At 47.6% G+C, this 15,776-nt stretch overlaps 1 protein-coding gene across 2 annotated transcripts; it reads right to left on the bottom strand.

The window, feature by feature from the left end:
• Window positions 1-4,182: 4,182 nt before the first annotated feature.
• On the bottom strand, window positions 4,183-15,313 carry LOC117743059 (myb/SANT-like DNA-binding domain-containing protein 2). 2 transcript variants are annotated; one of them, XM_034550797.1, is made up of 5 exons: window positions 9,263-11,893; window positions 8,929-9,023; window positions 8,489-8,744; window positions 8,346-8,409; window positions 4,705-7,447 (listed from the first exon to the last, which is right to left on the bottom strand). In XM_034550797.1, the coding sequence occupies exons 2-5, from the start codon at window positions 9,013-9,015 to the stop codon at window positions 6,565-6,567; spliced, it is 1,290 nt and encodes a 429-aa protein (XP_034406688.1). In that variant the 5' UTR covers window positions 9,016-9,023; window positions 9,263-11,893; the 3' UTR covers window positions 4,705-6,564. The 2 variants fall into 2 exon arrangements, with proteins under 2 accessions (XP_034406687.1, XP_034406688.1); XM_034550796.1 differs by lacking the exons at window positions 8,929-9,023; window positions 9,263-11,893 and adding an exon at window positions 14,704-15,313 and having other exon boundaries at window positions 4,183-7,447.
• Between the last annotated feature and the right edge of the window lie 463 nt (window positions 15,314-15,776).

The following is a 15,776-nucleotide window of genomic DNA, read 5'->3' as shown; positions in this document are numbered from 1 at the left end:
GTCGTCTTTTGTCATTTAGAGAGAGGGAGGGGGGGGGGGGGGGGGAGAGAGAGGGAGGGAGAGGGAGAGAGGGGGGGGAGAGAGAGGGGGAGAGGGGGGAGGAGGGAGAGGGGGGGGGAGAGAGAGAGGGGGGGGAGAGAGAGAGAGGGGGGAGAGGGGGGAGGAGGAGGGAGAGGGAGAGGGGGGGGGAGGGAGAGAGAGGGAGAGGGAGGGAGAGAGAGAGGGGGGGAGAGAGAGAGGGGGGGGAGAGAGAGAGAGGGGGAGAGGGGGGAGGAGGAGGGAGAGGGAGAGGGGGGGGGGAGAGAGAGGGGGGGGGAGGGAGAGAGAGAGGGGGGGAGAGAGAGAGGGAGAGAGAGGGGAAGAGAGAGAGGGAGGGAGAGGGAGAGAGAGACTATACCACCTTGCTTGTCATAAAGTTTGTCATAATTTAAAGGTAACTTCCGGTTACCAGCTTCAAAAATAAAACCCGGTCTTTACGCACACGCTTTCATTGAATGCTTCGTAATGAAAGTCGGCTCTTATTGTGAAAGGACGAGCGGACTAACATCCGTTGTTTCGCCGCCTCCATGTTCCAGGGCGACGCAGGAACACCTGTGTGGGCCGTCATGTGCAGGTGCACGGCCTACTTTTCATGTGCAATTTTTGCAATAATTCTGAATTTTACAAAATGTTGCGAGCAGCAAACGTGTCATACAATCTGTAATAATGTGAAATATGATTACATGGACGAGTATTGTGACCCCCCAATGTTTCTTAAAAACATTAACGTAAATAAAAAAACTATGTAAACATAGTGGCTGTTAAGACACATTATAAAAATGTCTTTGTGGATTGACGTTAGAAACAAAATGATTGTGAAAAACAAAGATACAGAAAGATAAATACAGATTATTAAATCATGTTCTATTCTATAAAAACACAATAGTTTAAATGTCTCACAGTGACAGTAAATGTCTCACAATGCCATATACGTGTGCTATTCGCCAATTTGGAATACCCTGGCTGTTGTTGTTGTTGTCAACAATAAAGCCACACAACTAAAGCTCCATCCTTTTCCCCAGCCTCCCCTTGAAGATCTCCAGCTCCTGCTCTATCATGTGTGAAGAGGTGTGGGTCTGAAAGCAGAGAAACAGACTGGACTTAGCTTGACGTGAATTCCCAAGGTGAGCTCACCCCCGATGTAGAAATATGGACTGACCTGTGCTCTCCGCTACGGTCAGACCCTTTTATTTCATTTCCTAAGGTTGCCCTGTTGCCTCAGCAACAAGAGTGAGGCTAATGCAGGACGACTGCTCAATTATGAGAGGTGAGCATGGGTTATTCCTGTGATCAAATCCAAAGAAGCAGGGTCCAAGCCTTGTAGGGAGGAGATTTGGTTGTCTTGCTGTAAAATTGCATCAGGTTGAATCCGCAGCGTTCAGGGACAGTCTGTCAAAACAGGCCTGTTTTTATTTTGCTAAAACCATTTGAGCTGGCCAGAGAGGCTCATACTGGATTCTGGACCACGCTGCTAATCCAACCAGACGAGTCCGGTCCAACGACGAGCAGACCTGACACCTGGAGGCCAAACATGTGGCTTGGTGCAACTGTTTTATATGATACTCAGAGCATCTGCATAGCACCAATCAGCTGTTGTATGTAAAGGTGGAGTAATACCTGAGCAGACACTGAAGCCCCTCCCCCTCTGTGTGTGTTGTAACCCAAGCTTCTCGTGCTTTGCTTAAGGACGCCTCTCTGCACTGCTCTCATGGCCCACAGCATCGCCATGGAAACGCATAGGACCAGTCCGCCCCTCAGGTAAACACCGTTAGCTCCGTCAGCACCGTTACCGTGGTTTGCGCTGTTAGCCTCAAGCTGCCAACTCAGCCGTCGCCTTTCATATGAAGCATCTTCAAAGATCATTTTTGTCTTTCCTAATCTGATCTATGCTTTTCTTCTCAAAATAAAGAACAAAAGAACAAAAAAGTGCAGCAATAAACATAAAGTATTTCACCATCATCTTGATATGAAACTATACCAAAGTTCATATCCTCCTATCAAACCCACGGCCGACTCCCAATACAAGAAGAAAAAAGAATTATTACTTTTGCCGACACTGTCATCATCTTAAACACACGCACACACACACACACACACACACACACACACACACACCAACATGCCACATTCACATGTGATCATAATGTTAACACAAGTGTATTTATTTATATCTAAATATGAACACACAGCTGGTTTGTTTTATATATGCAGCCTTCACTTATTGGCACATTGCAATAGATAATTGTGTATATATATATCTACACACGTACACATGCAGTGAGCATAAACATTCATCATAATGGAATACTAACGATTACTTTCACCAGAGGAATCTGAGGAAAGTCTTTGCATTGCATGTAACGTATCAGGGTCTCACTTCTTCTCCACAGGAAACCCTCCAATGAGGAGCAGCCCTGCATGCTCCTATCCGGGGAGAGGGAACCACCCAGCTCTCAAGTCCAACATAGACCAGCAACATGCAGCACCAGCAAGAACCTTCAGTTATCAAGCTCCTCTTTTATGGAACCAGCTTCCACTTTCAGTCCTGGAGGCAGACACAGTCACCTCATTCAAGAATAGACTTAAGACTTTCCTCTTTAATAGTGCTTATAGTTAGGGCTGAATCAGGTCTGCCCTGGTCCAGCCCCTTGATATGCTGCTATAGGCTTATAGGCTGCTGGGGGATGTTTTTGGATACACTGAGCACCTATCTCCTCTTCTCTCTCTCCTTATGGATGAATTTACATCTCTCCATTGCACCTTATTAACTCTGCTTCCTCCCCGGAGTCGTTGTGACTTCACGTCTCATAGGGTCCATTGGACCTGGAGGTGTCTGATGCTGGTGAGCCGGCCTCGTGTTGGCCCTGCTGATGCCCCGCCCCCTCCTCTCTACCTCCTTCTGTTTCAGGGATTGGAGTTCCATTCATACATTGTCATATTCATGTAATGTGTTTATGTAACTCTGTAACTCTGTTCATCTGGTCACATGACATCTATTCATCTGTCCATCCGGGGAGAGGGATCCTCCTCTGTTGCTCTCCTGAAGGTTTCTTCACTTTTTTCCCTGTCAAAGGTTATTTTTGGGGAGTTTTTCCTGATCCGATGTGAGGTCAAAGGTCAGGGATGTCGTATGTGTACAGATTGTAAAGCCCTCTGAGGCAAATTTGTAATTTGTGATATTGGGCTATACAAAATAAACTGAATTGAAAAATTGAACCAGTGTTTGCTGTTCATGAGAATGAACACGGCCGTGCTGGGTGTGGCGGTATTATACCCGTCATGTTTGGTCCTTCAACGCAAGCCCTTCAGAGCATAAATAAACTATTAGTAGTTCATGTGTCACCTCCACCGTATGGAGGACCCTGTGGGAGGAGAGGATGCACTGGTGTGAAGACCAGAGACAAGTCCTGGACTTACAGAGGCTTACGGACTCTTTGATCAGGCCAGGTTGTATTTGGCTTCAGGTCTCCATGTTTCCACGTTTCAGAGGAGTTCCCCTCCATCCGACGCCTTGATGACAAAGTCTTGGAGATTATTCAAATGCGACAATTTCTGTTTGGGTTATATTACACATTGATTGATTGAGCTCAACCAAATATACAAGCTCAAGATATATATTTGTCTTAAATAGTCGGTCACTGAGTCAGAAGTATGTTGTAGAATAAACAGAAAAGGACAAAACGTGACGTGAATCATTAACTCCGACACTTTGTTCAAATGTCTTGATGAAACAAAGGAAAAAGTACATTTGTTCCAAAGACTTGTAAAAGGTGTGAGGCCTTGCTGTCTCTCTGCACGTGCATCACATGCACGCGCGCTGTCATCGTGTTCAGCCTCCTCAAAGGAACCAGCTGTTCTTCTCAAATCAGGTATCGGTGCTGTTTTCAGCACCAGCTCCATGTCGCCATCTCCTGGTCACATGGGTGCATTACATCTGCCCCAGCTCAGCGCTCCCATCAGCTGCTGCAGCCACACTTGTTGTGCATCAGGGGTCACGACCTCTGTTAAGAGGCCCCTTTTTTAAATCCTCTTTATCAGGTCTTCCATTATGTTTAATTATGACAACACATACACATTTAAATTGTCCCACAGAGCTGTAATTGTATTCTATGAACAAAGGCAAAATGCACAGCAAGGTTTTTTTGAAACATTTATTTATTCTATAAACATTTTCCTCCCATAATCAGGACATTGTGATTCGATACAAGAAGGTTGCCATCTTTATGAAATACACCTCTGAGTTGAGGTCATCGACCTTCCAACCTTTCTATGAATATGTAATTTGCCAATTTGTTTTCTGGCCACTTTAATCTTTTGAGAACATCCAAGTTTCTGTTCTCATAAATTGACAACATTAATCTTGGAAATGTAGTTTTTTTCAGCCAATGGCCCTAATATGCTCTCAGACCTTTTCAGCTTATTCTATAACTAAATGGAACCTGTGAAACTCCAGGTGCTTGTGGAGCATTTATGCAGTTTATTGTGAAACATGAGACGGTGACGCTGGTATTCACTTGATGAGATGATTGACAGCATCAGGTCATATTCATCAGGCTGCATGTTCTCCACTGTGAGCGAGCACGCACACGCACGCACACGCACGCACACGCACGCACACGCACGCACACACACGCACACACATGCACACACATGCACACACACGCACGCACACACACGCACACGCACACGCACACGCCCGTTCTCACCGTGTGGCAAATGACAGTGAGCGCCCCATTTATTGTTTTTTCAAACATGTAAACATACAAGACGGTGACTTCAAAACAAACACATACAAGACATGGTGTCAACCAATAAAATAGAAAATATCATATTCATCTTCATATACTGTATACCCAAACAAATTAACATTGCAAAAGCCGGAATGCTCAAGAACATCGATATTTTTTAAATATATATATATACATTATAGATATTTAAGGTAGATTTCATACACATAGATTCAATAAGGACTTTTCCCTTTTTTTGATTCTTCTCTACACTGGTCCTCTCCTGGCACATTGCACATCACCTCAGGAACCATATTCATAAAAGTTACAGGTCGAAGATGATTAACCCCTGCAGCTCAATGCTCAGGCCGGCTCTCCACCCATAGAGGTGTTGGTCTTCCAGTACTCACAACCCCACCCCCCCCAGCTGCAGCTAGAGATGCTCCAAACACCTGGCCACCGTCTCAGTGGGCTTCGGGACGTTATCGTGGGTTTGGCTTCAGCGCAGTGATTGATTGATTGATTATTGGCTGTTCTGTTTCAACAATGTTGGGCTTAAACACATTTAAAAAAACTAAACATTTCTTTGAAACACTTCCTAAATTAAAAGGTTGAGGATGCCACACATCGAATCCAGCGAATCGTTGACAGGTGGATCCAAACTGTGACGGTCCACACCTGGAATGTAGATGGGCTCAATATCGCTGATTCCTCTTAGCTGATAGCGTGGCGCAAAACTAAATGATTAATGCCCTGAACTGGTGTGGCAGTATTTCACAATATCTAGCTACTGCCCATGCAGGAGCAGACCTAGTCAGGCACGTGAATGTACACGAGAGCTCCTAAAGACCGTGAAACAAAGCCGGGGAGAAGGCCGACCAGGCAAACCCAACGAGTGGTACGGTGCGCTGCGGTGAAGCTCACCGCCTCACGGCTCGGAAGGAGAGTGGTTCTGACGCTGTCTCACTCCTGAGCTGCTTCCATCTCTACTGTTTTATACTTTAATATTTATATTTTCCAGTTATGACTGTCAAACTAGAAAATAAAAGAAAGTGGCATTCATTCACTTTTTGTATTTGTCCATGTTTTTTTTACAAAAGGGTTAACATGAGTGATAGCATTGAAGCACATCCTTAAATACAATAATATATGTATATTTCTGTTTGTAAAGCACTAGCATCGGATGGACAGTGTTGCCATGAGTCTGCAGTATTTACAGCGCCGTCGGCACACGTGGCCACTCTGGTTCGTGGCGCTCCCGGAGCATCTGCATGGGTCGAGGCCGGTTCTTACGCTCCCTAATCTGCATGAAAGCACCCCCAGCTGCAGCGTGCAACACGTGCAAAAACATAAGGCATGAACCAGCGTGCTACTCTTCCATGCTTCCGAGTTCAGGTCCAGACCTGGAAGCCAAAGTAAAGGCCGACTTTAGAACAGATCCACGCCGTGGTCCCCTCGCTGCCTTGTTCGCTACACCCTACTGAGGTAGACGTCCCGAGCCAACCCCACGCTCTGACGAGGCGATACTTATCTACACGAAACGAGCAGCAGAAACCTTGGTAGTGCACATAAGCCTTAAATAATAGCAACATACGTCTTGGATGCTGCAGCTCTGTAATACTAAGTTTTTAGACTTAATGAGTCTGAAGAGAAATCAGTTCAATAGGCCGCAAACGAAAGCCAGACTCCCGCACACTCCCATGCGTTAAAACAGACGGAACGCCCTCTTCACGCCGCCCCGCTGGCTGCAGCGCTTTGCTCGTCCTGAGCCGGTCCACAGGGCGAGGCGCCGGCTGCGTTACGACGTTTCCTTGTTGTTGTATTTCAAAGGGCAGCCGACGGCCGTCTCCAGGCACTCCAGCAGGGAGCCCGCCGAGAGGAAGTCCAGCTCCACCTCGATGAATTTGATGTAAATGGCGAAGCGCTGCGACGAGTCCTCGCCCCCGTCACCGCTCAGGTGGGCGGTGGTGCCGCGGCAGTTCTCCTGCAGGAAGCGCGTCACGGCGGAGGGTTCGCTGTGGGCGTAGTGTTTGCCGGAGCCCTGGAAGTGCTGGAAGAGGCTCTGCTGTATGGTCCTGTCCTCCGCTATGCCCAGGTAGCAGTAGGTGACTTCACCCCCAGTCCTGTCCCACCTCTCCGAACCTTCTCCGTCGGCCTGACTCGGCGCCCCGTTCTCCGAGCCGTGATCTTCGCCGTCGCCCCGGGGGAAGGCGAGAGCCTCGTAGCCGACGGCGTAGAGTCCGTAGGCCTTGGGGATGTCCCCGGGAAGGAGGTAGTGGGAGGTGCCCTTGCCGCAGCCCGCCGCCATGGACTGGGACACGGGGATCCATTCCACCTCCATGTGCAGCTCCAGGCACCGCGCCTCGCTGATGGTGATGTCCAGGAACTTGTAGTAGACGTTCTTCCAGTTCATCTTCTGGACCCGGGTCATGACGACGCGGCCCTCGGGCTTCTCCGGGTTGAAGTATTCGCGCAGCCTCTTGCCCAGCGGCACCTGCGAGCTGATTTCGGCGTAGTGGTAGCGCACGTCCTCGCGCCAGCGCGTGTTGTAGCCCACGCCGAAGATGGCCAGCTTGTTGGAGAGATGCAGCCGCGAGAACTCCGTCCACGTCTGGAAGTGCTCCCACTTCAGCTGCACCGACTCCAGGATGCGCATCACGGTCTGCATCGTTTCCCTTTTTCTGTAGAGAACCCAGCGTAGAGAACCATGACTCAATAAAACAATATCTCCTCTGAGAAAAGTGCAAAAAAACAAGCTGTCAGACGTAATGAATAGCACCTTGTTAGCCTCCATGAACTATTACATGGCCTTTGACACAGTACATTATATATATATATATATATATTATTAAATCCTCCTCATACATGTGTATTTAGCCCCTATATATATATATATATATATATATATATATATATATATATATATATATATATATATACGAGGCCTTTATCTGTAATACATTACAATCTGATTATAGCACTGTATAATTATAGTAATAACACTCATACATATTCACAATGCGTTATTACAGTAGTCTTAAAACACAATGAAAGGTTTTTAGAACAAATAAGGTCAAGTAGCATATGTCATTATGTTCTTTTGCAAGAATATAGAATTCCCATAGCATGTATCACATTATTATCTTTTCATAATGCATTATAATCGGTGTTGTAATTCATTATATTGCGATTAGAAGTTAGTCAAGTAGTGGTTCAAGTCAAGTACTCATTTATATTATTGTTGTTCTTGTTACTACTTTACTAAAATCATGAGGAATATTCATGAGTGCTTATAACTATAATAGATTTCATGATTTTGTCCCCCCACATTCTTTAGTTCAGTAACTAAATATCACATTGCAATGCTTCATAACAGTATTATAATAACAAAGATGGGGCTCATCACCTCACTCATAAGGTCTGTCTAATAAAGCAGGTTATAATGCATTATAGACATTCAGAGGAATGTCAGACATATTACAGAGATGGTTTCACATGATGAGGCTCATTCACAACGTACGGCTCAGATTCATATCATATGTTCAAATGCATAACTTCACGGCGCTCTAGTTGACTTACTGGATTTGTTCCGACAGCTCGATTTGAATCTGCAGAGCTCGGCTCTTCGGCACCTGCATTTCTTCTAGAGAGAAGAAGAAGAAACACACCCATGAGCTTGAAGCCAATGTTTCCGTGTCTTCCGTTGCTATGCGCCCACTCACCAGTCTCCATGTCCCCCTCCTGGAAGGCTGAGTCCAGCACCTGGTTGCACCAGTCCTCCTGGGAGAAGTCCTCCAGGGTGCTGCCGTCGGACTCCATCTCCTGGTACAGCCCGCTGCTGTTGATCAGCACCGGGGCACAGCTCTGGGAGTCCCAGCCCCCCTGGCCGAACACCTTCTCCAGCTGCTCGATGGTGTAGCTGCTCTTCCTTTTGCCGATGCCGTGCTCCTTCACGCGGCTGTAGCAGCGCCGCAGCGTCTGAACGCGGCGGCGGGATAAAGGGAGGATTTGTTGTTAGGACTACAGAACAGTGACTCACGAGGAGCAGAGCTGCAGTCAACACACGATGAGTGTGAAGGGCTTTTACAACTGTTGACGATTTGTGGTTAAACATGATTGACTCCACAGCGCCGCAGGGGTGAACACCAGGAAGTTAACGTACCAGAAGCATGTCGACTTTGAGATGCTGGAACCCGACGGTTAGAAAGGATTCGAGGACTCGTTGCTGCAGCACTCTAAATAGTTTCATATTTTCATCTTCTTGCAAACAGGAAGTTGTTTAGAAACATCTTGTTTAACAAAGCTCATTCAAAAGGTTCAGAAAACAAAGGACAGACTTATTAGGTTATTAGGTATGAATGAGTTTGAAATGTGCCTCGATGAACCAACTCCACATAATATACGACTGATAAAACCATCACATACTTAAGATACACAAAATACCAAAACAATAAACCTGTGCATGCAAGAGGTTTGCAATTCAGAAGTTAACGTACCTAAATATGGTGAAACGTGCAAAACCCCATGAAGACAATCATAAACTAAAGAAACTAAATGTGCTATGAGTTCAACAGTAGAGAGTCAAACCATGAAATATGGTTCTGGTAAATGGAGTTGTGTGATGCTCCTCTCAGGAAGCGTGACCTCAGAGAGGAGGAGCTGCTGGGTGGAGCCTGTCATCTGCAGCAGTCAGGCTACCAGACCGCCATGTGACAGGTAAACACCCTCTACTCTCTACAAGAGGTGTAAAACCAGACCATAGTCTTCACAGCTCAAGCAAGACATCTAGTGTCAGCATCACTTGTGCCCTTTGTCGGGTCTGAGTCGCTCCACAACACCAGAAGACCTCCACCCACGGCACCAACACACACTGACTTAACTAGGACAGGCCTGAACGTGATGCTGTGTCCACGGGTCGAGCACACCGTGGGGGTCTGGACTAGACCACCTGTGTTACCTCAACAGACCACCTGGACCACCTGTGTTACCTCAACAGACCACCTGTGTTACCTCAGCAGGTCACCTGTGTTACCTCAGCGAGTCACCTGTGTTACCTCAGCAAGTCACCTGTGTTACCTCAACAGGTCACCTGTGTTACCTCAACAGGTCACCTGTGTTACCTCAGCAAGTCACCTGTGTTACCTCAACAGGTCACCTGTGTTACCTCAGCAAGTCACATGTGTTACCTCAACAGGTCACATGTGTTACCTCAGCAAGTCACATGGGTTACCTCAACAGGTCACCTGTGTTACCTCAACAGGTCACCTGTGTTACCTCAAAAGGTCACATGTGTTACCTCGACAAGTCACATGTGTTACCTCAACAGGTCACATGTGTTACCTCAACAGGTCACCTGTGTTACCTCAACAGGTCACCTGTGTTACCTCAAAAGGTCACATGTGTTACCTCAACAGGTCACATGTGTTACCTCAACAAGTCACATGTGTTACCTCAACAGGTCACATGTGTTACCTCAACAGATCACCTGTGTTACCCCAGCAAGTCACATGTGTTACCTCAGCAGGTCACCTGTGTTACCTCAGCAAGTCACATGTGTTACCTCAACAGATCACCTGTGTTACCCCAGCAAGTCACATGTGTTACCTCAGCAGGTCACCTGTGTTACCTCAGCAAGTCACATGTGTTACCTCAACAGGTCACCTGTGTTACCTCAGCAAGTCACATGTGTTACCTCAACAGATCACCTGTGTTACCCCAGCAAGTCACATGTGTTACCTCAGCAGGTCACCTGTGTTACCTCAGCAAGTCACATGTGTTACCTCAACAGGTCACCTGTGTTACCTCAGCAAGTCACCTATGTTACCTCAACAGGTCACATGTGTTACCTCAACAGGTCACCTGTGTTACCTCAGCAAGTCACCTGTGTTACCTCAACAGGTCACCTGTGTTACCTCAACAGGTCACCTGTGTTACCTCAGCAAGTCACCTGTGTTACCTCAACAGGTCACCTGTGTTACCTCAGCAAGTCACCTGTGTTACCTCAGCAAGTCACCTGTGTTACCTCAGCAAGTCACATGTGTTACCTAAGCAAGTCACCTGTGTTACCTCAGCAGGTCACCTGTGTTATTTCAACAAGTCACCTGTGTTAACTCAAATGGTCACCTGTGTTACCTCAGCAAGTCACCTGTGTTACCTCAACAGGTCACCTGTGTTACCTCAGCAGGTCACCTGTGTTATTTCAAACAAGTCACATGTGTTACCTCAACAGGTCACCTGTGTTACCTCAAATGGTCACCTGTGTTACCTCAACAGGTCACCTGTGTTACCTAAAATGGTCACCTGTGTTATTTCAAACAAGTCACCTGTGTTACCTCAACAGGTCACCTGTGTTACCTCAACAGGTCACCTGTGTTACCTCAGCAAGTCACCTGTGTTATTTCAACAGGTCACATGTGTTACCTCAACAGGTCACCTGTGTTACCTCAGCAAGTCACCTGTGTTATTTCAACAGGTCACATGTGTTACCTCAACAGGTCACCTGTGTTACCTCAGCAAGTCACCTGTGCTACCTCAACAGGTCACCTGTGTTACCTCAGCAGGTCACCTGTGTTACCTCAGCAGGTCACCTGTGTTACCTCAACAGGTCACCTGTGTTACCTCAGCAGGTCACCTGTGTTACCTCAGCAGGTCACCTGTGTTACCTGTTGGAATTCAGTTAAAGGAACAGTGTGAGTGTTTTAGTGCCACCTAGTGGTTTGTAACAGTTACCGCTCATGGAGAACTACGGTGGCCTGCAGGTAGGGAGAGGATGTAACTCAGGGCTACTCTCATCAATACTCGCTTCTTCAACATGACTAATGTTTTTGAAAAAGATATCTGAAATTCTAAAACAAATGCGTTCACAACAGAATTAGAAGTTACTTATAATTTAGAAATAACTAAATATTGTTTCTAGACCACAAACAGTTATGTATACAACAACAAAGTCTCTAAAGTAAATTAAAGTAATTCATATCTCACTGGAAACAAATGAAAAAATGTCCATAAAATGATTTACATTCCTGGATGAAGTTAATAAAGAATAAAACACAGCTATCCATCAGTATCCTCCATCCTCCTGTCCTCCATCCTCCTATCATATCCTCTATCCTCCTGTCCTATCCTCTATCCTCCATCCTCCTATCCTCTATCCTCCTGTCCAATCCTCTATCCTCCTGTCCTCTATCCTCCTGTCCTCTATCCTCCTGTCCTCTATCCTCCATCCTCCTGTCCTCTATCCTCCTGTCCTCTATCCTCCTGTCCTCTATCTTCCATCCTCCTGTCCTCTATCCTCCTGTCCTCTATCCTCCTGACCTCCATCCTCCTGTCCTCTATCCTCCTGTCCTCTATCCTCGTGTCCTCTATCCTCCTGTCCTCTATCCTCCATCCTCCTGTCCTCTATCCTCCTGTCCTATCCTCCTGTCCTCCATCCTCCTCTCCTCCATCCTCCTCTCCTCTATCCTCCTGTCCCCTATCCTCCTCTCCTCCATCCTCCTCTCCTCTATCCTCCTGTCCTCTATCCTCCTGTCCTCTATCCTTCTGTCCTCTATCCTCCTGTCCTCCATCCTCCTGTCCTCCATCCTCCTGTCCTCCATCCTCCTGTCCTCTATCCTCCTGTCCTCTATCCTCCTGTCCTCTATCCTCCTGTCCTCTATCCTCCATCCTCCTGTCCTCTATCCTCCTGTCCTCTATCCTCTATCCTCCTTTCCTCTATCCTCCTGTCCTCTATCCTCCTGCCCTCTATCCTCCATCCTCCTGTCCTCTATCCTCCTGTCCTCTATCCTCCTGTCCACTATCCTCCATCCTCCTGTCCTCTATCCTCCTGTCCTCTATCCTCCTTTCCTCTATCCTCCTGTCCTCTATCCTCCTGCCCTATATCCTCCTGTCCTCCATCCTCCTGTCCTCTATCCTCCTGTCCTCTATCCTCCTGTCCTCCATCCTCCTGTCCTCCATACTCCTGTCCTCCATCCTCCTGTCCCCTATCCTCCTGTCCTCCATCCTCCTCTCCTCCATCCACCTCTCCTCTATCCTCCTGTCCTCTATCCTCCTGTCCTCTATCCTCCTGTCCTCTATCCTACTGTCCTCCATCCTCCTGACCTCTATCCTCCTGTCCTCTATCCTCCTGTCCTCTATCCTCCTGTCCTCTATCCTCCTGTCCTCCATCATCCTGGCCTCTATCCTCCATCCTCCTGTCCTCTATCCGCCTGTCCTCCATCCTCCTGTCCTCTATCCTCCTGTCCTCTATCCTCCTGTCCTCCTGTCCTCTATGCTCCTGTTCTCTATCCTCCTGTCCTCTATCCTCCTGTCTTCTATCCTCCATCCTCCTATCCTCCATCCTGTAACCGTCCTGTCCTCCATCCTATATCCTCCATCCTCCTATCCTCCTATCCTCCTATCCTCCTGTCCTCTATCCTCCTGTCCTCTATCCTGATAGGAGGATAGGGGACAGGAGGATGGAGGATGATTAGAGGCTCTAATCCTCCTGTCCTCTAATCATCCTGTCCTCTACTATTTGTCCTACTGTCCTCTATACTCCTGTCCTCCAGCCCACTGTCCTCTACCATTTAGTATCCTGTCCTCCATCCTCTAACCGTCCTGTCCTCCATCCTCTAACCCTCCTGTCCTCCATCCTGTAACCGTCCTGTCCTCCATCCTATATCCTCCATCCTCTAACCCTCCTGTCCTCCATCCTCTAACCGTCCTGTCCTCCATCCTATGTCCTCCATCCTCTAACCATCCTGTTCTCCATCCTCTAACCCTCCTGTCCTCCATCCTATATCCTCCATCCTCTAACCCTCCTGTCCTCCATCCTATATCCTCTAACCCTCCTGTCCTTATCCTCCATCCTCTAACCCTCCTGTCCTCCATCCCATATCCTCCATCCTGTAACCGTCCTGTCCTCCATCCTATATCCTCCATCCTCTAACCCTCCTGTCCTATCCTCCATCCTGTAACCGTCCTGTCCTCCATCCTATATCCTCCATCCTCTAACCGTCCTGTCCTCCATCCTATATCCTCCATCCTCTAACCCTCCTGTCCTCCATCCTCTAACCGTCCTGTCCTCCATCCTATGTCCTCCATCCTCTAACCATCCTGTTCTCCATCCTCTAACCCTCCTGTCCTCCATCCTATATCCTCCATCCTCTAACCCTCCTGTCCTCCATCCTATATCCTCTAACCCTCCTGTCCTTATCCTCCATCCTCTAACCCTCCTGTCCTCCATCCCATATCCTCCATCCTGTAACCGTCCTGTCCTCCATCCTATATCCTCCATCCTCTAACCCTCCTGTCCTCCATCCTATATCCTCCATCCTCTAACCCTCCTGTCCTCCATCCTATATCCTCCATCCTCTAACCCTCCTGTCCTCCATCCTATATCCTCCATCCTCTAACCCTCCTGTCCTCCATCCTATGTCCTCCATCCTCTAACCCTCCTGTCCTCCATCCTATATCCTCCATCCTCTAACCCTCCTGTCCTCCATCCTATGTCCTCCATCCTCTAACCCTCCTGTCCTCCATCCTATATCCTCCATCCTCTAACCGTGCTGTCCTCCAGAACGTAAGGATCTGTTCTGTTACTGCTCATTTTTGTCAACCTGTTAGAATTTAATTTTTGTATAAATAAATTACAGTGACGGTGAGAAGGAAAAGATATGAGACGATGGCAAAGCCACATTAATTCATATTAATATGGTATGTAGACCCAACAGATGTTCTCTCTGAGGACTGGAGCATGGGAAGGATGATGTTCATCATCACGAGGAAATAACTGAGATGAATGAAAAATAAAAAATAATATCTCTGACCGATGCAGGCCTCTCGTTCGTGTGCTGTGTGCTTTAACACGCTGTAACACGCCCTGCCGTGATGCCAGGTCAACAACCGGTGTCTGCGGTCCGTCTGACGATGGAGGACGGACCTGCACAGCCTCATTTACCTTCATCCTCTCCCGGCACTGGGACGGGGTCCTCTCGTATCCCAGCTCCGACAGGGCTCTGGACACCCGCTCGTACATGGCGGGCCCGGGGGCCTTACCGGAGAACACGGTGCCCGCTACCTCCAGCTGCTGCATCCGCGCCTCCGTCAGCCTCTCGTTGCCCCACACCGCGATGAGGGCGTTTGTCTCGGACGGGGTCCACGACATCCCCCGGCAAGCCGTGAAGCTGTTGGAGGAGGATGAGGCCGCCGTCCGGCCCGCAGTCCCCGAGCACACGTTCAGAGGCGAGAAGCGGTTCGGCGTCGAGGGGTTGGAGTGGTATTGATTACTGTCACTCAAATCCTCCGACTCGGGGGATGGCACCTCGGTTTTCGGTATCTTTAACGGCGTCGATATCTCTGGAGAATGCTCCGCTGTACTGGACGCCGCCATGTTGCCTCTGTTGCTAAGGGGAGGGGGAGGGAGGGTGACGTCCGGGGCTGTACGCTGGAAGGCATGGGGAAAACACGGGCTGGATCCTGGCGGAGGGAGGTGGGGGGAGTCGCGGCTAAGGAGGACCGTGGAAGTGTTGACAAACAAACAAACAAACAAACAAACAAACAAATTAACAACCGACGTCTCGATCGAGTCATTTTCCTATATATACACTCTCTCTATCTCTCTCTCTCTCTCTCTCTCTCTCTCTCTCTCTCTCTCTCTCTCTCTCTCTCTCTCTCTCTCTCTCTCTCTCTCTATATATATATATATATATATATATATATATATATATATATATATATATATATATATATATATAATCATAATCATAAAAAGGTCCATGACTGCAGTGGCGGCTGGTGGAATTTATTTTTGGTAGGGCCATCCAATCAATTTCAACAACATGTGTGATATTAATAACATTAAGTAAGCCACGACAGTATGGGCCTCGTATAGTAGTTTAGCATGTTAGCATGCTAATGCTCAGTTAAAATGATGGGAATGGCATATTATAGTTTTGCAGGCTCAACCAAACACTAAGACAAAGATGTTATTCATCTATTTACATAGAAATTGTGATATATTGTGTTATAATT

Source organism: Cyclopterus lumpus, chromosome 14 (genome assembly GCF_009769545.1).
Source record: "Cyclopterus lumpus isolate fCycLum1 chromosome 14, fCycLum1.pri, whole genome shotgun sequence".
NCBI classification, from domain to species: Eukaryota; Metazoa; Chordata; class Actinopteri; order Perciformes; family Cyclopteridae; genus Cyclopterus; species Cyclopterus lumpus.
The sequence above is the reverse complement of the archived record's forward strand: the minus strand, read 5'-3'. Positions and strand labels throughout refer to the sequence as shown.